Source organism: Halichoeres trimaculatus, unplaced genomic scaffold (genome assembly GCF_033239565.1).
Source record: "Halichoeres trimaculatus isolate MK-OKI-2021-1 unplaced genomic scaffold, fHalTri1.1 fHalTri1_scaffold_10, whole genome shotgun sequence".
NCBI lineage: Eukaryota > Metazoa > Chordata > Actinopteri > Labriformes > Labridae > Halichoeres > Halichoeres trimaculatus.
In genome coordinates, this window is record NW_027437187.1 from 28,720,267 (window position 1) to 28,746,428 (window position 26,162).

Genomic DNA, 26,162 nt, shown 5'->3' on the forward strand with positions numbered 1-26,162 from the left:
AGAGTATCACAAATGTGTAGTGCAGAAGAGGAAAAAAATAAGAAATACAACAAATTATACACTCACCACAGTGTAAAAAAGGGATCTTCAGTTGTTTCCGGCGCATCAAAAATGAGTTAAAGTGCTGAAAAAGGGGTTTGAAAGTGTGAGGCAGGTTGTCAGCACTTTGCCCTGCTGTTGGTCTCCTGGTTAGACGGGAAGGGTTAATCGCTAACACCTTCTGGCCAGTTAGAGCTAAGCTGTGCACATTTCTTCCAGCAGAGGGAGTGTGAAACAGTTTCACCTGATCAAGACTTCTCCCTGTCTGCACACCCAATGATCCCTCACAGGGGTAAAAATCACTTGGCCTCTCTTGAAGTTGACAGAAAATATATGACTATGAAAATATTTGTGTTTCAACATAAGATGAAGACTTTTGACTGAACTTTGAGAATAGTAGTCAGAGTTGCAGGAAAGAGTTGCATAAGAGTCTTTCTTCCAAAATGTGGACACAATACCCGGCACCAGCCAACCTATTTTAGAGCAGTGTTGGCGCTCTGCTGTCCTCAGATTTGTTCAGATTAACAGGACCAGGACTCACAATGCAGCTTTGTTACAGAAACAGATTAACACATCAAGTGACCGGAGGTGGACGACTCTCTTGCGCTCTCTCTCTCTTGTTCTCTTTTTATTTCCTGCCTCCCTTTTGGTCCAACATTCCCCCACACGTCTCCAGCCTCAGCAGCTTCCACACCTCGGATGTTTTCACTCTGAGTCGAGTAAGTAACCACAACTTCACAGTCTTGTGTTTTGCTTTGTTTGAATCAATCTTTGGGAGAGTCATATACTGTTTTTGAATGATGGACTATTATATTTTCAATGCTTATTTTTTACTGTGCTGAGTTGATTTTGAATGGAGTGATGTAACAGATCTGGTATACTTTTGTCATTATAGGTATGTGACCACATTGGATTTAAAGGACCCAGACTAGCACAACAAGAAGAGTGAAGTTGTAAAAGTCACAAAGGATTTTCTTCATGCCACACCACAGTCAGCGAGTAATGGCCAGTGAGCAGCAATGACAGTAACATACTCGCGCAGGGTTGCTGATGCAGGTCTGGGGACCTTCTTCCATCTGCTTCTGCGGTGGAAGGGCAGCATCTATAAACTTCTCTACAGAGAGCTCATCATCTTCACTCTTCTCTACTACTTCTTCAGTATTGTTTATAGGTAAACTCTCAAAGATGATGTCAGTAATCTTTACTGTTGGGTTGTTTTGTGAAACTGAATTTTTAAAAGACAATCTTTTGTTAAATTTGGTGGATTGAGTTGATTAAAAAATTGATACCAAAATACAGTACTACATCCCATATTTAGAGCTTTAAAAATTACCAGAGCCAACATTTCTGCCTGCCTAGCTGTTAGTTGGGTTGTTTTCTTCAACCAGTAGCGACTGGTTTGCCACTCCTGAGGGGGGTTACATTACGCACTGACTGTGGCAAAACCATTCAGACCATTCAGGCAAAAACGAGGGGGTAGCCCAGTGGAAGCTTCATAAGAACTTATCAACTGTTTCTGTTAGTTTGTTCTACTAATCAACAAAAGAGGGAGTAATGAGCCATGGTAGTTTAAAGTAAAATTGTAAAACAAAGTTTAGAAATGCTCTTCAAAACATGTTTTGCTTTTTTATGGCCAACCAACACATGCTATTACTTATGTATTTTTGGTGACTCAGTGTCAGCTGATGTTATATTAAATGACAGGTCTAAATTAAATATGAGTGAAATTAAGACCCATTTATCCTCCCTTTTATTATTCACAATTTTTATCAAAGTAAAAATAGCAGCTCCCAAAGCAGGTTGTAAACAAGTTGCTTTAAATTTTCCTGTTAGTTACCGGTAAATTACTACGAGTATTATTCCTGTATCTTCATGATTGCATTTCAGCTTGCCCTGCATTATTGTTTTTTTTTTTCCCCCACAACCCTTTGCTGGTAACAGTGATATATTATAGACCTTTTAGGTAAGTTAGTGCAGATATTACGGTAAAATACTGTAAATATTACAAAAAATGAAAATAAACAAAATAAAAAGACCAATTTGACAAACTTAACATTCAAACACTGATGAATCAGTTACTGTAAATAAAATCCATCCATTATTTTTCTAAACTTTAAAATAGCATCACAACCAGATGCTTTTGCAATGTTTTTGTCACAGTATGTGCCAAAACACCATGCTAAAGTTATGTTTAACCTATAGACCAACAAGAGCACTTTTTTGTTGTACTTTGATCATAATGGTTGTTTTCTTTACCAGGTTTGTGTTGAATGATGAACAAAGAAGGCTGTTTGAGAAGCTGTCTCTTTACTGTGATCGCTATGCTGAGCTCATTCCTGTGTCATTCGTTTTGGGTAAGTGTTTCAATGTCAAGGTTGGAATCTATCCCAGGAGGGTGGCTTGAATTCTTAATTCATTTATTTTGTTATTGGGCAGGTTTCTATGTCACCCTGGTCGTATCCCGTTGGTGGGGCCAGTTTGAGAATGTCCCCTGGCCGGACCGGTTGGCAGCATTAGTGGGTGGTCATGTTCGTGGAGCTGACGAGCCCTCCAGGTTGACCAGACGGACGCTGATGCGATACGCCAATCTCTCTGGTGTTCTCATCTACCGTTCTGTCAGCACTGCCGTCTATAAGAGGTTTCCCACAATGGAACACCTGGTGCAGGCAGGTGAGATGTGGTCCGCAAAACCATCCAATCCCACATGGATCATGAACAGCCAAATATGCTGGTTACAAAAGCTCTCCGTTATAGCCTGTTTGTCTGCTCCCCTAAGGCTTGATGACCTCAGAGGAGCTGAGGAGTCTAGAGGACTTGCCTTCTCCCCACAACAAGTTCTGGGTTCCCTGCATGTGGTTCGTCAGCTTAACTCTGAGGTCTCGAGTTGAGGGTCGCATCAACAACGACGTGGCACTGACGGCTATTCTCACTGTAAGTCTGGTATGCAAGACTTGAAACATCTCTTTCACTGAGTGAACATTTCAGCTTTGAAACATTAAATTGGTTTTGCATGTCCTGCTTTTGTCTTCTCTGTACAGGAGTTAAATAGTTTACGAGCAAAGTGTATGAAGCTGTACGGTTATGACTGGATAAGCCTGCCTCTTGTCTATACTCAGGTTTTGTTGATATACCGATAACTTGTTTGAAGAACAAAGTGATTCTGTAGCTCATTTTAGTCAATAATACGTAATTTGGTATCACTAATACCAATAGGGATGTGATTACGTGCTGTGCAACTTTAATCACAAAGCCTACCTGAAAATGATTCATTCAGTTTAATCAAACATGATGAATAAGCAAAAGCAATGCCAACGTGACAAGATATCCCCTCATAAAAGTAGATATTTGACATATCCATTTCTTTTATTAAGTAGGTAGTGACAGTGGCTGTCTACAGCTTCTTCCTGGCTTGCCTCATTGGTCGTCAGTTCTTGGATCCATCTAAGGGTTACCCTGGTCATGACGTGGACTTCTATGTGCCTGTTTTCACCCTTCTACAGTTCTTCTTTTATGTTGGCTGGCTGAAGGTCAGGATCAAGAGAGTCACTTGGAAGGTGAACTGTTACATATTTGTCCACTTCAACACTAAATCCCTTTACTGTTGGTGGTCTTAGGTGGCTGAGCAGCTCATAAATCCTTTTGGTGAAGATGATGATGACTTTGAAACCAACTGGCTCGTTGATCGCAACCTACAGGTTAAGACTGAAACCAAACTGTAGTGTCACTTTTCATCCAGTGTTTACAGAGGCTGTCTTGTACTTCACCTGGCTCTTCTTGTCTCTCAGGTGTCCTTGTTGTCTGTAGATGAGATGTACGACAGTATCCCATTGGTTGAAAGGGATATGTACTGGAATGAGTCTGAACCTCAGCCTCCCTACACTGCTGCCAGCGCTGAACATCGGAAACCTTCCTTCATGGGCTCAGCCCTGGATATCAGGTTCAGTATTTTTCTTTTCAGCAGATGTTTTTTTTGTAAGTACACAAGCCAATATGTAATAATTCTCTTGATCTAAATTAGTGTTCCTAAAGAGGAGATGGAATTTCAGTCCAATTTGGAGCAAATCAAAGAAAACGAGGAAGCCAACTACTCAACTCCACTCCTTGGAGGGCTGGGGCGTCTTCTTGGTGTCAATTCCCCAAACTTTCCCCGATCTTCTCGAGTTTCCCTACTGCGACGCCGCCCCGGTGCTCCGCTTAGCCGCTTTCCCCTGTTCCTCCATCCAGAGGGACTATCCAATCAGAGTCAAGCTCGCCAGCCTTTGAACCAAGAGCGAGATCCAGACTATGCTTTTTCTAACATCCCCTTATATGAGAGACCTGGTTTTTACAGCTGCCCACAAACACCCATCCACTGTGCCCCCCCTGCTGTCCCCCGTCCCCGGCCGACCCGTCGACCTCAAAATGAGTGTGACCGCAGCTGCGCCTCTCTCGCTCATCCACTGGTAGCCTCCCAGATGCTGCCTCCTGACACTCCAAACCACATCCCGCCGCCTCCATCCTCTGCCTTCCCCTGGCTCAGTGAGGATGGCGGGGCACCAAGCGCTCCTGCATTCTCCTTCCCAGATCCCCTACCTGAACTCTCCCCAATCTCTAAACTCAGACCTGGACATGGCCTGCTCTCACGCCGCCCTCTACCTCCCCGCCTCACTCTGGACCCACTCCCCTCAATGGATACCCAACAAGGACCCCTCAGCGCTCGGACAACAGGAAGTGGAGGAGAAAGGGTGTTCTCGTTCACTCCACCATCTCGCACAGCAGCAGCAAATCCCAGTAATCCCAACAGCAGCTCTAACAGCATTAATGCAACAAGCACCAACAGCGCTGGCACAACAGGAAGTCCCTGCAACAATACCAGTCACAGTAATTTCAACAACCATGGTAACTTAAGCACCAACATGAAGACAAGCAATGGGGGCACTAATGGTGGACTGAGCAATAACATGAACACAGGTCCCACTGCAGCACCATCACAACCGGAAACCAATCAGCAAAACTCACCCAATGACTCGGGAATCTCATTGGCTGAAGGTGACCTTCTGGGCGTTTTGGTGGACGGTGGGGTGAACAAGGCAGCAGGAGGAAGGGAGCAGGACGAGGCAAAAAGGTGACTGACTGTTTTTGTATCACTTGAGGTATTTGAAATATCTGAGCCTAACACACAGAATGTTGTCACAGTCTGAATGTATTACAGTTATTTGTAGCACTATGCAGAGCTGAAAGTATTTAAGTTAATCTCTACTTCCTGTTATGGTCTTACAGAACACTTAACCTATTTGTGATTGAAAAGCTCCGTATGAGATTAAACAGTCAACATGTGAAGGATAAAGGAGGAAACTTTTTTTCTCATTTCATCTTTAATAAATGTTCAGTATCATGATGTTTCTTTGGTCATTTTTTCACCTTTTCATTAAAAAGAAGTTTCTTTGTAACCATATGACTTCACTTTATTGCAGAAGCAAACTGCATAGACAACTTGCCTGAAATACAAAATAATGCCACAAATAATTCATAAACTGTAGAGTTGTATTATGTATAAATTGTTTCCATAACAATATGCACAGTTGAGAAATTATTTTAGAGGTTATCTACTTAAACTTAATAATGTGTTTGTAATCTTAAAACAGGTTTTGTACAGTCAGACTTCAGAGTCTACTTTTACATGTGACTTGTGGATACAAGGGAGGAGGCTTTTATGTGAAAAGTTTATGAGAAGCAGAGGATGGTGTTCTTTCTTTTTTAAATATTGAATTTAGCACTGTTTATACATAATATAAGCATAAAATGACAATGTTATATTTATTAAGTAGATTAACTATAATAGCAGATTTCAGTTCAAATATTTTCTTTCAATGTGATTTATAACAGGGGCTCCCAAACTTTTCAGCTTGCAACCCCAAAAATAGGTGTGCTAGAGGGAAGTGATCCCCTGCTGTGGGAAAACACAAATCAGCCAATCCAAAAAGAGAAACACACAAACACATGAAAAATTAGGACTGAGATACTGAATTTAGTTTATCAGCAGAAAATTGGACTACCTATGCACACACTTAGCCGCTTCGTCACCTAATCTGCAGCCACTAATGTCATCGTTATCCTAGCTAAGTGGCTTGGGGTCTTGGGGCAAGAGAGAAATCTGGAAAATAGATCCATTTTCTTTTTTACGGTTTTCCAAAATGTACCCCCTATCCTGGTTTTAGTCTTACTATAATAAATAAAATTTGAACTTACAAATAGATTTCAATTTTTCAGAGTATATATTCTGTATTTAATTTTCAAAATACAGAAGCAGTGGATAAAATACCAAGTTCTATGAGCAAATATTTAACATCAGAGGTTTTTTAAGTGTTATTTCCACAAAAATTGATTTTAACCTAGAATGTAACATGAAGTAAAATCTGCAGTCCTGTGATTTTTGAAACCTGTGCAGTTTAGTGCTCACAAGCATAAATTAAGCAGTGTTCCTGTAGCATTATCTGGACACATCAGAGGCAGAAGATTAAGCAACACACAGTGAAGTCCAGGAGGATCATCGGCATCACAGTTTGGTTTAACAGCCTTCTTTAGCCATGGTGTGTTTATCAAACAAGTACTCAGCCATGCCACTCTGAGGAGCCCCCATGCGATGCAGGTTGGATATCCAGTCAGCAAGCTGTTTGATGGATTTGACTTGTTCATCCAGGAAATGTGTTTCTATGAAGTCACACATCTACGGGGCAGAAAAAAAAGTACTTGTCAACATCCAAACATCCAGCATGCATATGCACACAGAATCGGGCTGTAGTCTGGCCCTGTAACAGCTCCACCCTTGTTTCAAGAGCAGTATCTGCTCTTCATCTATCACACTTCATGTGTAGTTGTAAAGGGAACTGGATAAACACATATTTGCAGCTCATCAGGATGTATATGTTCTTGATTTTTTTCTAATCAATGCACAGAACCTGTTGTATACCTGGCCTTCAGTTTTTTTTATTAGGTAAAGTAATAATTTTATCTGGAGCTTCATTAGACTGCTCACAAACAAAGGGTCTTATGATCTGAGCGTTTCTTTTGTCTACTGCTTACATGAGGATCGTTGTGTTCTGCTGCCATTTTCTGCAGATCCAGCAGGGATTGGTTGACACTTTTCTCAAGTTGCAAGGCACACTCCAAAGCCTCCAGGCCACTGCCCCAGTCATCTCTATCAGGTTTCTGAAACGGACATCAATAATTCAGGTTAATATGATACCAAAGCTATTCCAATTTTGCAAAAATAGAGAGCACACAAATTGATAACTGTTTGATAAATGTGCAACTTCAAGGCCTTGATTTTGTACCCCACTGCAAAGTGAATACGCACAAAATCATACACAAATACCTTGATGTCCTGAAGAAAAATTTTGCCTCCCCGTTTGTTCTGTAGACTCATGAGTTTCTCTGCGTGTCCCTGCTCTTCTTTTGACTGTGCTTCAAAGAACTTTGAAAAATGTGGCAGGTATTTGTCATCCCTATTGAAATAGTAGGCCTAAAGAAAGAAAAGATAACATTTTCAGCCACTCAGCAGTTGTTTGTCAGTTTGGAGGTAAGGCAAAAAGATGCATCATGCATATCTCACCATTGAGAGGTAAACATAGGAGGCATAAAGCTCCAGGTTTATCTGTCTGTTGATGGCAGCCTCACAGTCTTGGTGGAAGTTTTGTCGGATTTGTGAACTCATTTCTAAGGAAGGGAAAAAAATCTAATCAGAATGAAAACAATGTGTCAGAATTGCTTTTTAATTGGCCCTACTTTTATTTTTCTTTCATTCTCTTATTCACTTAACACATAAGGCAGATGTAACGAGAACACAACAGACACTGACCAGTGCTTAAGCTTTGCTAGTGCAGTTTTCATAGGGCTTGGGACTAAGTTTAATGCCAACAGACCACAGACCTATCCGAAATTAACTTAAAACTTCCTCTCCTACACATGTAATTTAGTTTGAACTAACAGAATTGCAAAATTGTTTATGTATTTGACCTTGACCCCAACTACATCCTGTAGTATTAAAATAAGTGGTTAAATAAACTGACTTTTTATACTCAATACCTTTAGACTTCTTCCACTGCTGTTGTGTGTTGTGTGACTTTAAGGGCCTTAGATTCACGCTGACGAAATGACGTTCATGTAACAGAATGACATTGAAACAGATAAGAGAATAATTTATGTAAAAACCTCTGTTCACCAAACTTTGACTGTAACTTTTTAATTGTATGCCTATCTTCAATAATAACAAACCCATTTGTTATTATGTGTTACAAAGCTATCTTACATAAACATTGTTTTATTAAAGGCAGTGAAGAGGCAGTGTTGGGCGCTAATACAACACTGTTTTCTGTATTCCCTGACAAACGTTACCGCTAACTTATTAGCTAGCTGACAAGTAACCGTTACGTTTTCCAGCAGCCCTTCCGTTGCTAGGCATCGTTAGCAACCAAATCTCCATCACCGTACCTCAAACACTAACCTCAGCATCATAGTACTGGGATAGCAAATCTGAAGCCGCGGTGAATACCTACCTGGTTTTCAAGCCTCGGTCTCCTTATTACAGGGATAAAAGGTTATGTGACTGACACCAGCAGCAGACAACAGGAGCTGTAGCCACGTCCGGATACAGAGCTTTGCATTTAGAGATGAGTTTAGAGGGGAGGGATGAGCGTAAGGATGCCACTTCTTCCAATGTTGACGTTTAAAGGGATAAGGACAGTTTGAAAATATCCTAAATTATGACAAACAATCGTTTTCGACGCTAGGCATGTATCCCCCCCTCCTTTTTTAAAGCTATGTCCCAGTTGCTTTTTTAAACATCACCTTATTTTTTTAATACTTTTTTTTGGAACTGGTCCACGTCGGATCCTTCATACCAGTATCAAAGGCTAAATTTAATGTCCACGTGTAAAACTCATCGGTAACAATATAAATAACATTGAAATGAATTCATTTTTGATGATTCAACAGAACTGAAAAATAAAGCTATGGGTTGTCACATTAGTAATGCAGTCAAAATACTGTGGTGGTCTGTTGGATACAAGTTTCCCAAGTCCAGTGACACAACTTAATCTCCATCTTTGCTCTATTGAGCCTGAGCAGAGGCGAAACCAGGCAAAACTCAATTTCAGATTACACAACCTTTGGTGGATCTAACCTTTTAATGCACCTTTATATATCCCAGACATACGAATTCTGTCATATACATGGAGTACACACACGATACAAGTCAAAGTATTAACTTATCATACAGCATAGACTTCACATCCCACTGAGGCAGTGTAATCTCCCACATTCAAGTACAAGAATGAAGCATCAGTTTCCCCTGCGTGTTTCAACTTAAGCTAAAGTCATTTAAAATTACTAAAAATCATAAAATACCTAAAGAAAACAGATTCAGTGTGGGAGAAACAGAGGGAAAAGTGATAACTTTATTTAAAAACAGACAAAACTAAACATAAAAATTTTTACAGCAATGTAATCTGTATCAGTGTACAGACACTATTTGGTTCCAATTGGAGGTGAGTGCCATACAGCTGAACTGGTGCGTTTGAAATAGCGTGGCTTGCTCTTGTAAAAGATGCCTTCCAGTTTAGGTGGCTCAATATCCCCGAAGAAAGTGTCAAGATCAGGAGGATTGAAGTACTGTTTGATAATAATCTGCTGCAGGTTTTGACCTGAAAGTAAAAAATTAAGAACCAAGTTTTTCATGGGCACATTCAAGTTACGAGCACTTTTCAAAAGTTTAGGCAAAATGTAGAAAGTAATCCCACAATAAGAAATGACTGCATGATAAATTATTGTCTACCTTCTGCCCAGGATGGAATAGGCTTCCTTGGAGCAGACTCGTCATCAGTAGAGTCATCACTATTTTGGTCCATTCCATAATCTTCAGTACTTTTAGACATGATCAAAGGTTTGTTGCCTCCTTTAGGAGTGATGGGGTAGGACTGTGGTGATTGCTGCAGTGGAGGATAAAACACTTGCTATTAGACACTTCACACATTTTTGTGACAGCTCGTTATGAGATTTCAGCCCATTCTAAACATTTTTCAATACTATATCCGATTCTTACCTCAATATCCATAGTCTTATTAAGACAGCCACCTTTTCCTACGGGTGTGGTCATTACAGAGCGCTACAAGGAAGAAAAGAGGGACATGAATTTTTCAATTTTTCTGGATCTTCAAACCTTATGTGATGTTACAAAGCCATATTTCAAAAGACAGAAATGTCTCTTTTACAAACCCAAGACTAAACATTAAGATCTATAAAATGAAACAATTTATTTAAAATAACAAATTTCTTCACTTTTTGGTTTTTGATCCCGCTTTGCCTGTGATACACAGTTCATAAATTTAAGCTTAAAAAGTGGGGTTTTTTTGTCTGAAATTCCAGCAGATATTTCTTACCTCCAGATCCACAGTGACATTCAGGGCAGCCTTCTGAAAGAGCATAAAGATGAGAAAAAGCATATTATAGAAAGCAGATTCAGTATTATATATTTGGTTCTTTAAGGATTTGGGTGATGTGTGTTTTTAGGGATCATTATGTGCAAGCGGAAGTATTCTGAATGTGTTTTGGTTTTGATATGTTTTTGTTTTTATTTAAACCATCTTAAAAAATGTGAATATATTGTATCTCGAGTTTGACATTATTAGTATTATTTACATGAAATAAATGTGCACCTGGTAGTCAAGTTCATAACACACAAAGACCCGACAGTTCTCAAAAGATTTTTTTGCACTGAATTAAGACATAAAAAATCTTTTCCATGATATTCTGCTTTTAAGTTGCAAAGGTTGAATACTTGCGTATGTAAACAGCATCGCCCTCTACTGGTTTACCTGTGCCTCAGCAGCCTGTTTTGCAGCAGCTTCTCTCTGCCGAGCAGCCTCTCTCTCTCTAGCAGCCTTCTCTTCTGCTGCCCTTCTCAACTGCTCCTCCTAATGGAAAAAAAAGCCCATGAGCAACCAGACAGCTGATCATAAAAATAAGAAACCAAGAAGTGTCAAAAGTCCTAAAACATCAGCATCAAACTAGGGGGAAAATTTTTACTTTGAAGGGTGTATTCACACCTGTGGCTCGTTTGCTTTGTTTCGATTCAGGGGCAAAAAATTATACAGTTGTAGCAGTTGTCACTTGGTTTGTTTGTGTTCACGGCAGAAGTCTGTTGTGGTCCAAAGTTGTAAACGAATGCCACGTGCGGCCAATTTTTTTTCTCTCATTGGTCAGAAATCATACCCACAAGGTAGGGAGTTTCCTTTTCTCCATGGAGCATCAAAAATGTGTGTGGCTAATTAGCGTTATAGCGTTTATGGCTCATGTAACAGTGTGCGCTATATGATCAACATATGTAGTTTTAAAGAGTCTTGACTGCATTAAGGCACTTCAATGGGGCACTTTATTCCTTTACTGCCCCACGTGAGCCCATGTGAGCCCATGACTCATTTTCTTCAGTGCTTTGGTCTTCTCTTCCTCTGCTGCTGTAGTTGATTCTTCTACTCCTTCTTCCTCTACTGTTTTGACAGTACAGTTGTCAACTCAGCTCATTACTGCTCACATCACTACAGTGTGAGCCACAGTTATAAGTCAGTTGTGATGGTTGCTGGAGAGGGGGTTGTGTTCTCACTGTAAATGAATAGCTACAGGGCTTGAGTAGAAGTGATTTTTGGCGGTCTCAACCTGCTTGTTTTGTCACGGATCTGAGAGCGATAACTGTGTTCTCCCATGAAATCAAACTTGCTGATTGAATCGTGGTTAAGATATTTGGATTCAAGATTTTTTTTTACCAGTTTTCTTTTTTCCTCGAGTGCCTTCCTCTTCTCCTCCAGCTCTCTCCTCTCCTTCTCTCTTGCTGCTTTCTCCAGCTCCCGCTGCAGGGCCAGAGCTTTTTCTCTTTCCACTCGTTCCCTGTAAAAATGAACACCAGGTCACTGATCAAAGCTCTGGTGGGGACAATGCTAAGCCATTTTGGATTCTCCAAATGTTTGATGTTTCAGGAACCTTGAAACAATGTTCTCTCAATGAATTCACATGAACTTTAGAGGTAGTTAAAACCAACCTTTCAGCAGCAGCTTGTCGTTCCCTCTCCAGCTCTCTCTCCCTCTCTCGCTCCTGCTCTCTCTTCAGCTCCAGTGCTCTGCGGGCTTCAGCTAGCCTACGAGCTTGCAGTTCTTCCTCTGCTTTCTTCTTGGCGAGTAACTCCTGTTGTCTCTTCTCTTCCTCCTGAAGATTTTAACAGAACACACTTTTGAGTATATTTAAATGCACAAGTATTTTCTGCTCAAACATCCAAGGACAAGAGCCCTCAGTTCTGTGCCAAAATGACCCGATGAAAGCCTCACTTAGCACAGCCACAGTAATGACCAAACTAAAAACTCAAAATACAAAAAACAGAAGACTATATTCTCACTGCTGCTTGCTGAAGCTTCTTTCTCCTCGCCTCATCCTCCAGCTTCTTCTTCAGCTCGAGCTCCTCCTGACGTTTTAGGGCCACCTTCTTCTTGGCCTTCTCCTCTGCCTGACGCTTAAGGGGGGGGGGGGGGGGGGGGGGGAAGAGGAATTATCAGTCCACGCCATCATGAAGATGCTTACGCATTTTGACTGCAGATTCAGCATTCAGCTACATTCCTTTGGACAAGCTAGCATTTTTTAACACTAAATTCAACCTGTTAGCTGCATTAAAATGTACAGTTGTTTTGCGGTCAGCTGTCAGAAACAGTACAACACAACAGAGGCAACATCTATCAAGTTCTGACGGTTGCATAGCAACCAGTGCTTTGGAGTTAACAGTGGCCATGCTAACTGGTGACTCTCAGTCGATGGTATCAGTAATAAATGGCTGAAGTCACCAGTTAACAGGGTCACACTTTACACTGAAACACCAGTGATGTCTGCGGGTAAATAATCAAAAGTGCCATTTTCATTTAACCTCAGTGAACAAGATTTGACCGTAAACAAACAAAATTAACTTTTGATATTTAAAATACAGTTTTTGCTTTGTTTATTTAATGAAAAGGTTGATTTGGGGTCGAGGTTATGACCAAACATGGACTCAATATAGAGAGTAAATAAGAGTAATAAGAGAATTATGATTGAAAAAAACAGATTTTATGATCAAAGTAAAATTGTAAAATATTATGAAATCATTAACCAGTTTATCAACCCAAAAATACACAGCCATTCATATTCGGATATGGCGCAGTTCTCTGGGCGTAGTTTTCCGGTCCTTTTATGCTGAACCAAGTCTCAGACTCAGCAGTCTGTGTGCTCTCTTTGGTTTTGGAGGGTTTCTGATTTAATGACACATGTTTACGTCCGGGTATGTCACAGTCTGGTAAGTGTCAATGGATAATGCATTCATGAGCACAGTGTGAAAGTTGTGTGCCTAAATTCCTGACTAAGGTATGCGGAGGATTCCTCTGCTAAAAACATCTGTCTACCTGCTGATACCTTCTATCTACTTACTGCTATTTCATAAACGTGGAAGCCATTTAAAATCTGTCGAAGTGATTACACAATGTTAGAAAATGTGGGGTTTTTTTGTTGGGTAACTCCCCCACGTCAGTTGAAAAAAAACATTATACTCCACAGCCTCTGCGCTCATCTGCCATTGTTGATAATCAAATACCACTATATGAAGGAATGGATAAAGAGCTGCTGCAATTGTGGCTTACCTTGTCGTTTTTCTCATCAATCTGAGCCATTTTTTGCTCAATCTTCTTTTTCTTTTCTTCCTCTCTCTGCTCTTCTTTTACTTTAGCCTCATTCACTCTTCTCATCCTCTCATCCCTCTTCCTAAAAGACAATTTGATTAATTAAAAACAGAAGTTCTGGAGTTATCCACACAGATCAGTATATATGTTGTGTTAACCTTTTGAGCTCCTCCTGTTTTCTTTTCTTCTCCTCCTCCATTTTCCTCATCCTCTCCTCTTCTTGCTCCTGCTTCTTTTTCAGCGCCTCCAGCTTGTGGCGCTCTTTAGTCTGAGGAAAAAGAAGAGTGAGAAAGCATTAAAGAATTTGTTGACAAAAGAAGAAAAGCTCATTGAAATTTTATATACTGCATTAGTTGACAAATGTGGAAAGGTGGGGGGTTTGTTAACAGATCACTGTGTCATTGCAGAGGACAGATGAAGCAAAAATCCACCCTGGCAGATTTTATTCCCTGAAGTTAATATTGTGTTTGCGGTTCTGAAAAATGACTCTCCAATTCTGATTTTAACTTGAAGTAGTTTGAGTTTATCATCAAAGTTTTAGAGCTAACTTTCAACTTTTTTTTTCTTTTCAGTTTATTGGTTTCCCACTTAAGTTCATTTTTCTCAAGCAAAGTTTTCATCTTTATCATTGAAAACTGTTTTTACTTTTTTTTTCTTTGAGACAGAATGTAGAGACCCAGGAACTACATGTGCCAGACTGTCGGTGCCTGTTACTTGTGCTATTTTGGCACCACTTTTACAGTAGGAGGAAAATGAAGCATGCCATCCATCTTTCAACATCTGAATTATGAGTTCAGTAATGCACAGTTGTGACGTTTTTAAATAAACTTGACAAGGTGTCTGGTTCAGGTGAGTTTTTACTTCAGCTTGTACCCCTGATTGAGTTATGTAACAAAATGAACAAACACTGAGGTTATCAAAGCTTTTGTGAGGAATACAAGATTAGGAGAATGAGAATAAGTGACACACTGGGTTAAAGACACCATTTACAGCCAGTGCAGTCTTGGGTGTGGACAGGAGATCCTTTCACCAATAGAGCATACATTGGCTCAATGAATGTGACTGATTGAAGTGGCCGATAAAATTTGCAGCATCAAATCAGATCTCTCAGTTTTACTAATGATTTCTGAAGTTTGCAGCTCATATTCTTAATAAAACTCAACATTTTCTAAGAGTCGAGCCATCAATTTGTCATGTGTTGCATGTCAACAAATATTGAAGACACATCCCTAAAGTGGAAATGTGAAATTACTGCAGATATGTAGTAATGTGGAGACATTTGATGAAATGGCACAGTGGGAGTGTCTCTTTGTCCTGGCAGACTACCTGCGTTCATTTATACCTGGAACGCGCGCACGGACTGATACACCAAACGGCGAGTGCCTCGTAGCCAGCTGTGGCTCTGCAGCAGAGGTAGCGCCGTTTTACGACACGATGAGAACTAGAGCCGTGTTTAACGGTGTTTTGTGTGAAAGTAACGTGCTGAAAATTCTCTAAATAAAGCATGAATGCAGACCGATATCAGATTTATTCGGTGGGAGTCTGTTTATTTGTGTTTTTGGTCAAGTAAAATATAGCCCTGTCTGAGTGCAGAGGAAACCGGGAGACGAGCAGGGAGGGGGTGATTGGTGCGTGCGCCCTGGGCTTCTGCTGCACAAAATCACTGCTGTAGGGGTAATTTCTGCCCTAAACCTTGTGATAGGACCCAACTTGTTCCATCTCGTAGTATCACTTTAATGAATTTAAGACATTTTAACACTTTTCAAGGATGTGCAGACACCCTGATGTTAGATGACACCAAACACCCACAAACGAAACAAGGTGCTAAGACATTACACTTACCACAGTACCAATGTTCATCTGGGGAGAAAGATAACATCCTAATGACAGGACTGCAGGTTTATTAGAAAAACACTTACTCTTTAGATAAATTAAACAGGAAATGTATTTATTCATTTTTGTAAATACTTGTATGATTTTAAAATGTTGTATCTGCATAAGTCTGTACAAAGAGGGGGTCAACATTAGGTTATCCACAGGTTTTAGAAACTCCTTTTAAAGCCTCAGGTAGAGCTTTTTCCCTGTGCCACCTTATTTATTTGTGGAACACAGAGGGATTATATCTTTAAGATCGAATAATTCACCAGGGAAGTTCCTATTCTTGTTAATGTGAATTGCCATGGAGTATCTGGTCAACAACAGAGAGCAAAGTCCAAAGCATATATTTATATCCCTATCATTATGCTAAATAGAACCAAAATTAAAAATAAAATTATGCTGTATGAAAGAAAACTCATACATAACAGACCCTGAAGTCAATAGAAGAACTTTACTAAGATGGTTAACCGAGTAAAAAAACAGTCCATGTCTATTCTAGCTTTAAACAATCCCTGCTCACAGTGCCGATCATAATCTGTTTCTTTAACCGCGTTTCCACCAAGCAGTCTGAGTCAGTTCAGTCCTGTTTGGGACAGTTTGGTACAGTTAGGCCTGATCCTGTTTGCGTTTCCACAGCAAACTGTGCCCTCTCGTGACAGGCGGCGTGTAAGCCGGATGCTGGGAGCTGCAGCTGTTAAACAATAGAATGACGCCGTAGCAGCTTACCCCGCTATTAAATCCAACAAAGAAGAAAAACGCGACACAGTAAACAAAGAGCACAGATGGAAGACATGAATCATTTCGTCCTCTGTGATTGGCATGTAGCTCTTTGATACAAAGTGCAATCAAGCTTTGTTTCAGAGAAGTCTGTGTGCCGCCAGGAGAAATGCAGCCGCTGTCGGGGTAAGTGACAATTATTTTGACCAATCAACGGTCTGCAATGTGTTGCTCCACCTTCAGAGAGCGGATCAGTCTGGCACCCATACGAAAGGAACCAAAAAGTAGGCCGGCTCGTCTCGGTTTTTAGGGATCTGTCCTGGGATAAGTCAGTGGAAACGCTGCAAAATGTGCGTCATACCGAGACGAACCAAACCAGTCTACTTGGTCAAAACGAGGCTTTAGTTTCTGCCCTACTTTCAAAGTCTTGCTACAGAGTGTCGTGGCTCTGTGTGGATATGAGGGCAAAACATACCTTAAAATCAGTCTTCAGAGGAGTGGTGTGTTTGATGAAGGATTTGATAGCACCAGCTCTGCCGAGGGAACTTGGAGTCATCATCAGCATCTGGTTCTTATGCACAGTCTGGAGGAAGGATCTCATATGGGGTTTGATTGCCTGTTAAGAAATACAAAAGGAAGTTATTTTGACTTATTTAAAAAAATCCATACAGCAATAAAAAAAACCTTTAGTATTTCTGAATTTTGCATCTTACACTTTGACTTTTCTTGGGAGGAGAGAACCTCTTTGTGGGACTTTCCTCAACAGTATCTGGTGCTTTGCGTTTAGTACTCTGGCGTGACCTGAGGAAACCAAAACCATTTATTGAACCACTTCAGCACTTTGATTCGTCCTATAATTAAATTTAATAAAAGCTTTCTGTAGCTGAGAGATCACAAGAAAAGCACTTACCTACGACCTGACTTGGAAAGCTGTTGCTTTTCAATAACAGCTGAAACACAGAAAACAGATTAAGCAGGATGACAAAATGCAAAAACCCATATAATATATCTGGGAAGTGGAAAGCTGCCTTACCTGGTTTCCTGTTGGGAGTGCTCACTGTCAGCTCAGAGGTAAACAATGATGGAGGGGCCAGTTTGGGAGAGTGTGCAGCCTGTGATCGAGTGACGCGTCTAATGGATGGTAGCAAGAGTTCTTTGTTCTGGGCCTGTTTGATACACAAAATGTAAAAGAATAGCATCAGCTGAAAAATAACAGAAACTGCATTGATAGCTTAATGCTTTTAATAGTAAAGGAGATTATATTTACTTCTGGAGGTTTCTCAGGTGTTACTTTATCCACTGTGTCTCCAGATTCTGCTTCCAGCACCCTAGAGTGGAGAGTATTTTGATATGAGCCTGACAGATCAGACATGCATCGACACATCCCAAGCTGCAAAGAAATATCTGAAGGCTTTTCTTACTCCTCTTGTCCTTTCACCTCCACCATCTCCTCCACAACCTCCTGTATCTCCTCCTCTTCCTCGGCACAAGATTCCTCTTCAACCAGAGAGAGAGAATTATTATTACAAAGGCAAATCAAAAAAATGGCAGAAACATATATTTTTTCCATTTCCTTTATGCAAGAAGAAAAAGTCTCATTCTCACCATCAGCATTGCTGCTGCTGCATGTTGAGTTTCCCATGCGAGCAGCCTTCTTTTTGAGCATGGAATGGCGCGAGGTGCGGCGAATGGACTCCTGGATCATGCTGCGTCGCAGACCTGCTAGTGAGTGACGTAGCTTCAGGGAGCAGCTCCGCCGTGAGCTTTGAGTTGTACGAGCTATTGGGATTTTAGCAGCAGATCGGCCAGGAGACGGGTCCTCATGTACAGCACGCTCAGCAGAAAGACGATCGCTTGAGGTGATGCTGACAACAACATCCGGTGAGGGTATTTGAGGGGGGGATGGAGCAGCGCTGCATTTGCTGTCAGACTCCATCTCAGTGTTATTTTTGTCAGCCTTGTTATCCTCTGCAACCTCTGGCTTTTCATTCTCCACCTCCTTGGTTTTGTTGTCAGGAGCTGCCTCACTCACCTCCTCTGTCACCTTGGATTTTGTTTGTTTGTTTTTGCGGGTGGTGCGTTTAGGCTGAGTGGTGCTGTTGGTTTCAGATGTGGAAGTTTCTGGGCAGATCTGGTCTTCGGAAATGAAGTCCAGTGTTTTTACAGATGAGCGACGAAGATTACTTCGCTTTCCCTTAGAAAACCTGTACCAAACAAACATCTATTCAGTATTTAAAATGGAAACAATTTTAAACTGCTCAGGATCTGGATGCTAAATTAACCTGCGCATGGCTTGATTTTCTTCCTGGCGCCCCATTGACACACGCTTCCTCCGACTGTTCTTCTTTTGTGATGGTGTTTTTGGCATTAATTCTGGTTCTGCATTGAAATCACTGAAATATGGAAAGCACAATCATCAGTAAACCTTTTCAAGAAAATAACAAAAAAAAAAAAAAAAAAACAGATTTAAGCTTAAAATTTAGATTTAAACTTTAAGCTTACCCTGAGAAAATTCGGTTGGCCTCTTGCTGGATCTCCACGAGCCAAACCATATCCACACTTTCAATTTCATTGATGAAGTCCTTTGTTTTGTCAACAAACATCTTATTGAGGGACCCTATGGTTGACTGTACAGAGTTCATGTTGGCAGCCTGAGGAAAATATTACAAAAAATACAAGGATAAGCTCAAACTTTCTTGAGACAGCAAGAAAAATCACTCTAGGGAGTCGGACTGGCTTTTCTTGTCTAAGTGTTTGGTCTTTTTTAACTGTAAGTATACATGAATCCACTTATGTGAAGCCAATTTCAGTCCGCAGCATAATAAAATGTTTATGCACTTAGCAATAACTCACAACTGGTCAATCTGTAGGAGATTTTTTTTATTGTTTTTACCAACAAATAGGGAGTTGAATGGATTATCATTCATTATTAATGGTGAAGCAGTAGGAATGACTACGTTCTACTTCTTTGTAGCAATGTGAAAGAAGTTAAATCAGAAAAATAACACGTTTTTTTGTGCGTTGTTTGCAATACTGTAATGTTTTCCTCCCGAAGCAAACCAGTTATGCTGTAATCGTGAAATCTGAATAGGGCTTTTAGAAACATAGCTACACCGAAACCTTACAGCACGACACAAGATAAAATGCAACCCATAGCCTCATATAATGTTACATTTTGCTGGAACAGAGAACTTAAAATAAACCAAACAAAAATAATAACAAAGCGTGCCTCGTGTTTTTAAAATAGTGATGTTACCCAAGCTCCCCGTGTTTTTATAGTCACCAAATCGTAAATAGCCGCAGATGGATTAGGAAAGACTGCGTAAATACTCGAATTATGTGACTGACAACATGATGCGAACAGTGAGCTAACGTTCCCAGTGTCTGGTAGCTGAGCATGCGTATCTAGTCTTTCATAGCAATGGAATCTACATCAACATTTAATTTATCAGCACACAGTCGTGACAGTATTGTTAATCACGTTTCTCTTATTAAGGGATATTATAGAATACAACAGCTCTGGTGTCTTTAAATGTAAGCTCTAACATTACGATGCTAGCTCGCTAATGCTAACACAGCCCCTAAAAACAAAACCATCACATTACCTTTGATTTCCAAGTTCCTAGAATTGAAATCCGTGTTTCGTTGATTGTTTTTATTATTAAAAACTAAATTAATCGCATAGTAGCGTCAAATTGAAGGTGTTGTAATGAAGAATCTCCAACTCCCATTCATGTACAACTCCTCACAAAGTGAACTTCCCGGACGGTAAATACAAACCTCCCCGCTGAAACCGTTAGACTTTTTCAAGCCTTCAACGGCCAATCCCAACCATTCGTTCCGTGACGTTGAAGGAAGAGGCTGTTCAATTTATTACATATATGTGCTGAGACGGGCGGACCCCACCGTTGGGAGGCATTGGAGATGACGAGGCGGGGTTATTGCGCTGTAAGCGTTGTAAAAGAATCGAGCAAACCCAACGGAAAACAGGGGCGGAGTTACAGCGCTGCTCGATTTTAAATGCTCCAATTAGTAGTGCCCTTCTCCGCCCACTGTTCTCGTGTTTCCTACGGCTTCTTGTTTCCTTCCTTTCAGCAAAACGGTTTCTCGATGCTTCATAAAAACACTAGTCTTCCGCTGGGAAACATATATATTGTAGCGACATACACTCCATCCTGCGACGTTGCAGCCAAGGGAATGACTGCCAAATAAAAGAGAACAAGTCTAAGTAAAAGCATTTCATAAACTGGTTGTGTAGTCATTTGCTCAATAAAATGATGCATATAACACTCAAGTGTTGAAAAAGATGAGTGGCGAGGTTGAAGTTGTACACACTGTCACTTCTTTTCGTCCTTTTATTTTTTTGCACGTGTTTTTGTATTTTTTTCCTTTACTGCCAGGCCTGCACTGTAAATAAAGCTGGCTGTACTTGATCTGCGGATGAGATTTTTGCCTGCTTTTTAAGCCACCTCGACTAATCTACTAGTGCACCACTAAATTTTATCAATCAGTCTGTGGTTCAGTCAGTGTCTGCAGCACTGCAGTACATCTCTTTGACCGCTAGATGGCAATGATGTCGCTACCGCGTAACAAAACAAACCCTGATGATTAAAATAACAAAAAAGGAAGAAAAAGAAAAGGGAAGGAAGCTTCCTGTGGCGTAGGCTAATCACGTGCAATGACCGGACTCGAACTTCGGGGTGTTGCAAACAACTTTACACTGAGTTTAGAAAGGAAAACAAACCAAGACAGCAACAAGAGCTTCACTTCAGTCAGAGGAAACAAGGAAGTGGATAGCTGAGTGACTTCCAGTTGTTTTCCGCCGGTAAGTCCCGTGGGTTTTTCACGCTTTCTAGTGTCTCCTCACGGCGTGATACCTCTGAGTACTATAATAGAGGAAAGTTCGTGTTTACTGCTGAGAAGGTAAGTCTTTAGACTTATCTGCGATTGTCTATGGGCTTGTGGATGTACAGCCCGACGTCCTGATTTATTAATGTGTGTTTTTAGCGGTTTATTCTTTTCACTGGACCAGTAAAGCTGCTCATTCATTGTGTGTCAGAGTCAGACTGTGAGACAGACGCTCGCTTTACTGAAGCAGCTGGACACCTGTAACCCCCTGTCACAGTTGTATAAGCGCTAAGAGAAAAGAGGATGCCTAAAACCTCAAATAATGTTAACTTGACATAAACTTTGGTGATACTTGCGCTGCAGAGTTTGCGTGGGAGTGTTGATAAATTGCTGACATGAGTGTGCATCCGTCAGACTGTGGGAAAATATGAGTCCTTGCTTCCGAAATTGTTGTACTCCCTGGTTATTGACTGGTTTCCAACCTAAACTAATTACCTATCCACTTTTCCTTTTGAGTTGAGTTTTGTTTATTTCGTAACTAATAATTTTTATTATTTTCATCTTTGGTTGTCTCATTTCTTTTAAGTTCTTTTTTAAAAAAAAAAACAAAACATATTGGCATCACAGTATTTTTAGTGTATTATTTATTTGTATTTTATGGTCATATTTTTGTTTTATTTTAAAGCTACTATGCACAAGTCTCCACTTTAGAAAATATTTTTCCAATTTATATATATATATATATATATATATATATATATATATATATATATATATATATATATATATATATATATATAATTTATTGCTTTTTCACAAGGCTAATAATTAGGGAAAGTGACAGTAATTTTTATGTACCTAATAGATCTTTATATCATCATGTGAAGACAGAGATATTATTTATCAGGTAATGTGAACTTCTTTAACTCTGTTTTAGTATAATTTAACTGACTTATTTTAAAAAGAGGCGTTTATATCATGAAGGATGCACTCATACATCGAGTATCGGTGCAGGCTGATCGAGGTAGTTATCTTTCGACTTATTGGCAACTTACTTTCATTTAGATTTACTGCAGAATTATATCAGCTGCTTCTCTTCAAACTAACAAAAGTTGTCCCCACCTATTTGACAGCTTTTTTTATTGTTGTTGGAAACTCAAGTTTCCATTGTTTGTATTCATGCTTAATTAACATTAATTGACTTACTTATAGTAATTGCATTTAATTACACATCAATATTATTTTTTATGCATTCATTGAAAAACCCCAAGGGTTCTTTTGTTCAGCACTAGTTTAGTAAATTGCTTCTTTGTGGCCTCTGAAGTAGATAACGAGAGTTTTTAATTTGGGGATTCTTTGTCTTGGCTGCCTCACCTGGTTTCCTGTTAGGAGTGCTCACTGTTGGCTCAGAGGTATACAATGATGGAAGGGCCAGTTTGGGAAAGTGTGCAGCCTGTGATCAAGTGATGGGTCCAATGGATCGTAGCACAAGTTAATTGTTCTGGGCCTGTTTGATAGACTAAATGTGAAAGAAAAGCATCAGCTCAGAAAAATATCGTGGGCTCTGGAAGGTGAAAGTGAAAATAATACTTTAAAAATTAATCAACTCAAAAGCTTTAAGATTTAGTTTATCTGTAATTTACATTACATTTTTAAATGCTGTTCTGAAAAGCATTACCATTCAGTAGAAAGACAGCAGAATATAAGTTACAAACACCTTTAAAATCAACCACGCTAAACCCCTACTAGTAATGAAACAGGCTCAGAACAAACAGGGTACATAAAGAAACGGCACATCTTCGAAATTCCTTATCTTTGTAAGATCACCACACACCTCAGGAAAAGCAACAAAAAAATAACTGTAAGAGAGGCCGTAATACTGTCCAAATAATGATATAATGATGTCAGATCTTTTGACTGTGTCATTAGCAGATTAAATATTATCAAAACAGCTGTAAAACGTCAACAAAAACTACCCATACCCATACCTCATACCCAGCAGGTATGAGTTGAAATAGCAACACTAATACTTCAAACTGTCCTTTTAATGAGTGATTTATTAGAAAAAAATTCTGATTAAGAGCCAAGAATGGAAACCCCCAACAAGAAAAAGGGTCACTGGTCCTTTGTTAGTGTATCTTTTTATCTATAGACTGCATGTAGAGATCACATGCAGGCTGTCACCTGATTCCCTGAGTTGTTTTTTTGTGGAACAAATCTGATGAAAATAGTTTTGGACAAAGATATCTGCGCACTGAATGTAATCTGATGTAACACATATATACAAGCTCCTCTTTTTCAGTTAAAGGCAGTGTGTAGCATGAGAAATGTGAACATGTAATGATGAAACTGCTCCATTTGTGAAAAGATTTCTACTTTATCTGTGTTTACAACTCAGTTTATCGTCTGTATTGTTTGTTTAGTTTCTCTTGCGTCATGTTATCATCCTGCTGCCTTCATTTCATTTGTGATTGTGGAAGCCCTACTCTACAGAATTGTGTTTATCTGTAGCTTAGAAGCAGGAGTACAGAATCCTGCAGTTTTCCACACTCTATAAATCATAATCCACACAGGGCTCATCTTTTATACAGTGTGGGATGTTTGTGTAAAGTCAGAGATAATAGGCCTGTTTTGGAGTACACAGCCAGGCCTATTATGGTGTCTGTTTCCTGTTTGTATTTGCAAACAAAGCTAATTTCTCCAGTGCTTGGTAAATATTGAGTTTACAGGCTCATAACTGCTGTTTCTCTGGTGGTTTTCTTCCTGATAACATCACTACAGCACGTTATCAGACCCTCAGGGTGGTGTTAGTGTTTCAGGGTTGAGGTTTGTGCTGTTCAAATACAATAATTAACTCAATATGTTAATGATTTAAACCCTCCTCGGATAACAAGCTGCTGTATTCTTAGGTATCAGCTGTATCTGTGGAGAAGAAGTGATGAAGAGCAGAATACATCTGCATTATTGTCAGGATATTTACAATAAAGGTAATTTGTCTCCAACTTTTTTAATCAGTCTTCACAATATGATCTATAACCGACAGAAGAGCTGCTGCCAGACAGTGTTGTGATGTTTTCATTAGCGGTCTTATCAGAGAAATGACGGTGAACCAGAGTTAATGACCAGCTCCTCCCTCACTGGTCATAAACACGACACAGGCTTCCTGAGGCAGACCGTCTCAAAGGTTAAAAGCCTTTTATTGGAGCCAGGTTGTTGATCTCTTGCCCTGCACTCATGCCGGAGGTGAGTCATCCACAGTCGACGGGATGTTTTTAATCAGACTCCTGATTCATTTAAAAGTGACACGGGGTTTCTTCCATGGGAGGGAACAATCTAAAAGGCAGACAGGAGACTTTTTGACACTGTGTCTGTCATTACTGTGTGTGTGGTTCCTCTGTCTGTCGCCCTCCTGCTGGTTTTTCCATTAAATCATTAAAACATGAAGTCATCTTTGACTTCAATCAACTTCCAATTTGCATTTATTAGGTGAAAAAATCTCCAGTTACAGCTCACTGCACTGTAATGACAGCAAATGAGCATCAACTTTGAAAAACGATCAGTGATATGTAGAAGTGAAAGTGGCTGAGTTGCTCTTACAGGCGTAACTTTAAAGTGATCCCATGTCAGAGTTTATTTTTGCAGCACGAAGGTAACACCTTTTATTTCCTTTGTTGGAGCATTACATTTCTTTGCTCCACCTTTTTTTTTAAAAAAAAACGTGTTTCCTATATAGCGGTGTCTAGTTTGGCATCAAGGTTGTAATAGTTAACTAAAACGAAACTAAAACCGAAAACTAAAATCTAAAATACATTGCAGTTAACTCAAACTAATAAAAACTAGAAAAGAAAACAAAAACGATAAGTAAACTAAAACTGTATCTTGTGTTCACAAAACTAACTGAAACTAACTACAATGAAAGACAAAATTCCCTTAGTTATAGTTTTTGACAATATTAATAGCCTTTGGGATTTAAATTAATCCGACACATTTTCCTAACCAATTCTAGACAGTTTTAGGCAGTTGTCAGTGCCGTACGGCACCGTCATAGCGGCGTATAGGGACGAGCTTGTTTACTGCACAGACTGGCTGTGCGCTGTGCTGCAACAAAACGTAGTGGAGCAATGAATTAGAGCATCTGTAATAGTTTAATTGTTACACAGTCAAAGTTTTTATTGTATTTGAGTCTGCCTTTATTGTTACAGAGTCCAAGTTTTTATTTATTGAAGCTCATATTATATTGTTTTTTTTATAATTTATGTTTTTATTATTTTTATTTAATTCATGTTAACATTATTTTATATAATTTATGTTTATATTTTTTATACTAAGTTTATATTATTTTCATGTGTTTAAGGCAGCAACCAACATTTCGGTATCAGCATTGACTGAGCAGTGAGCACTATGTTGGACTTGAAAATAAACAGTATGACAAAATATTTACTCTGACCTTTTTGAATCCTGCACCTGGTTAATAAGGTATGAAAAAAACTAAACTAAACTAAAACTAAGCCTTGTGGCAAAAATCAAAACTAAATAAAAACTAGAATGCCCGCTCCAAGACTTATTAAAACTAAACTGTAATGGAAAAAAATGTCAAAACTAACTAAAACTAAACTATAACGACAAATCCAAAACTATTATAACCTTGTTTGGCATTGAGTTATTTTAATTATTAGTAAAAAGATAATTGTTTATTTTGAAAGGTAATTTTAACAAAGTGCAGCAGCACCAAAGAGAGCCAGTAAACAGACTCCTTGGTGTCCTAGCATGGAAATATTCTGTCTTCACTTTGCTAACTTTAGACTTCAGAAGCTAGCAGCTGTACTTCACAGTCAATCCATACATGGATTTTAGAGAGAGACTATGCTTTGTCTGAAATGAGTCTTGTTGAAAAGCGATGGTCCAAGAATGACTTCATGCATCAGGTTGAATTGTTTGAAAAATTTATTGAAAAAGGTC

The 26,162-nt window shown here is 39.6% G+C and overlaps 4 protein-coding genes across 8 annotated transcripts in view; 2 read left to right on the forward strand and 2 right to left on the reverse strand.

Moving 5' to 3' along the window:
- The first annotated feature begins 578 nt into the window (after nucleotides 1–578).
- On the forward strand, nucleotides 579–5,402 carry best1 (bestrophin 1). The gene is made up of 10 exons (XM_074678233.1): nucleotides 579–758; nucleotides 935–1,210; nucleotides 2,299–2,393; nucleotides 2,476–2,709; nucleotides 2,816–2,970; nucleotides 3,078–3,155; nucleotides 3,414–3,566; nucleotides 3,654–3,734; nucleotides 3,825–3,976; nucleotides 4,058–5,402. The coding sequence occupies exons 2-10, from the start codon at nucleotides 1,059–1,061 to the stop codon at nucleotides 5,145–5,147; spliced, it is 2,190 nt and encodes a 729-aa protein (XP_074534334.1). The 5' UTR covers nucleotides 579–758; nucleotides 935–1,058; the 3' UTR covers nucleotides 5,148–5,402.
- A 103-nt stretch (nucleotides 5,403–5,505) lies between these two features.
- On the reverse strand, nucleotides 5,506–8,762 carry fth1b (ferritin, heavy polypeptide 1b). Of its 3 annotated transcripts, XM_074678231.1 has the most exons (6): nucleotides 8,574–8,761; nucleotides 8,104–8,162; nucleotides 7,631–7,734; nucleotides 7,394–7,540; nucleotides 7,102–7,227; nucleotides 5,506–6,745 (listed from the first exon to the last, which is right to left on the reverse strand). In XM_074678231.1, the coding sequence occupies exons 3-6, from the start codon at nucleotides 7,730–7,732 to the stop codon at nucleotides 6,587–6,589; spliced, it is 534 nt and encodes a 177-aa protein (XP_074534332.1). In that variant the 5' UTR covers nucleotides 7,733–7,734; nucleotides 8,104–8,162; nucleotides 8,574–8,761; the 3' UTR covers nucleotides 5,506–6,586. The 3 variants fall into 3 exon arrangements, with proteins under 3 accessions (XP_074534332.1, XP_074534333.1, XP_074534331.1); XM_074678232.1 differs by lacking the exon at nucleotides 8,104–8,162 and having other exon boundaries at nucleotides 7,631–7,753; nucleotides 8,574–8,762; XM_074678230.1 differs by lacking the exon at nucleotides 8,104–8,162 and having other exon boundaries at nucleotides 5,508–6,745; nucleotides 8,574–8,754.
- A 682-nt stretch (nucleotides 8,763–9,444) lies between these two features.
- incenp (inner centromere protein) lies at nucleotides 9,445–20,146 on the reverse strand. Of its 2 annotated transcripts, XM_074678228.1 has the most exons (21): nucleotides 19,961–20,146; nucleotides 18,858–19,006; nucleotides 18,638–18,748; nucleotides 17,961–18,559; nucleotides 17,777–17,852; nucleotides 17,623–17,683; nucleotides 17,389–17,521; nucleotides 17,266–17,305; nucleotides 17,069–17,156; nucleotides 16,831–16,971; nucleotides 15,603–15,620; nucleotides 13,919–14,028; nucleotides 13,722–13,842; nucleotides 12,458–12,571; nucleotides 12,107–12,270; nucleotides 11,835–11,955; nucleotides 10,890–10,988; nucleotides 10,455–10,487; nucleotides 10,118–10,180; nucleotides 9,851–10,004; nucleotides 9,445–9,719 (listed from the first exon to the last, which is right to left on the reverse strand). In XM_074678228.1, exons 2-21 carry the CDS (start codon nucleotides 18,995–18,997, stop codon nucleotides 9,544–9,546), a joined length of 2,562 nt encoding a protein of 853 aa, XP_074534329.1. In that variant the 5' UTR covers nucleotides 18,998–19,006; nucleotides 19,961–20,146; the 3' UTR covers nucleotides 9,445–9,543. The 2 variants fall into 2 exon arrangements, with proteins under 2 accessions (XP_074534329.1, XP_074534330.1); XM_074678229.1 differs by lacking the exon at nucleotides 15,603–15,620.
- An 887-nt stretch (nucleotides 20,147–21,033) lies between these two features.
- LOC141796902 (inositol hexakisphosphate and diphosphoinositol-pentakisphosphate kinase 1-like) overlaps nucleotides 21,034–26,162 on the forward strand; it is a 59,230-nt gene continuing 54,101 nt past the window's right edge. Inside the window, exon 1 of one of the 2 annotated variants that reach the window (XM_074678227.1) lies at nucleotides 21,034–21,278. The gene's annotated coding sequence lies outside the window, so the exon portion shown is untranslated. The remainder of the gene's footprint in view (nucleotides 21,279–26,162) is intronic. The other variant, XM_074678225.1, reaches the window with a different exon arrangement.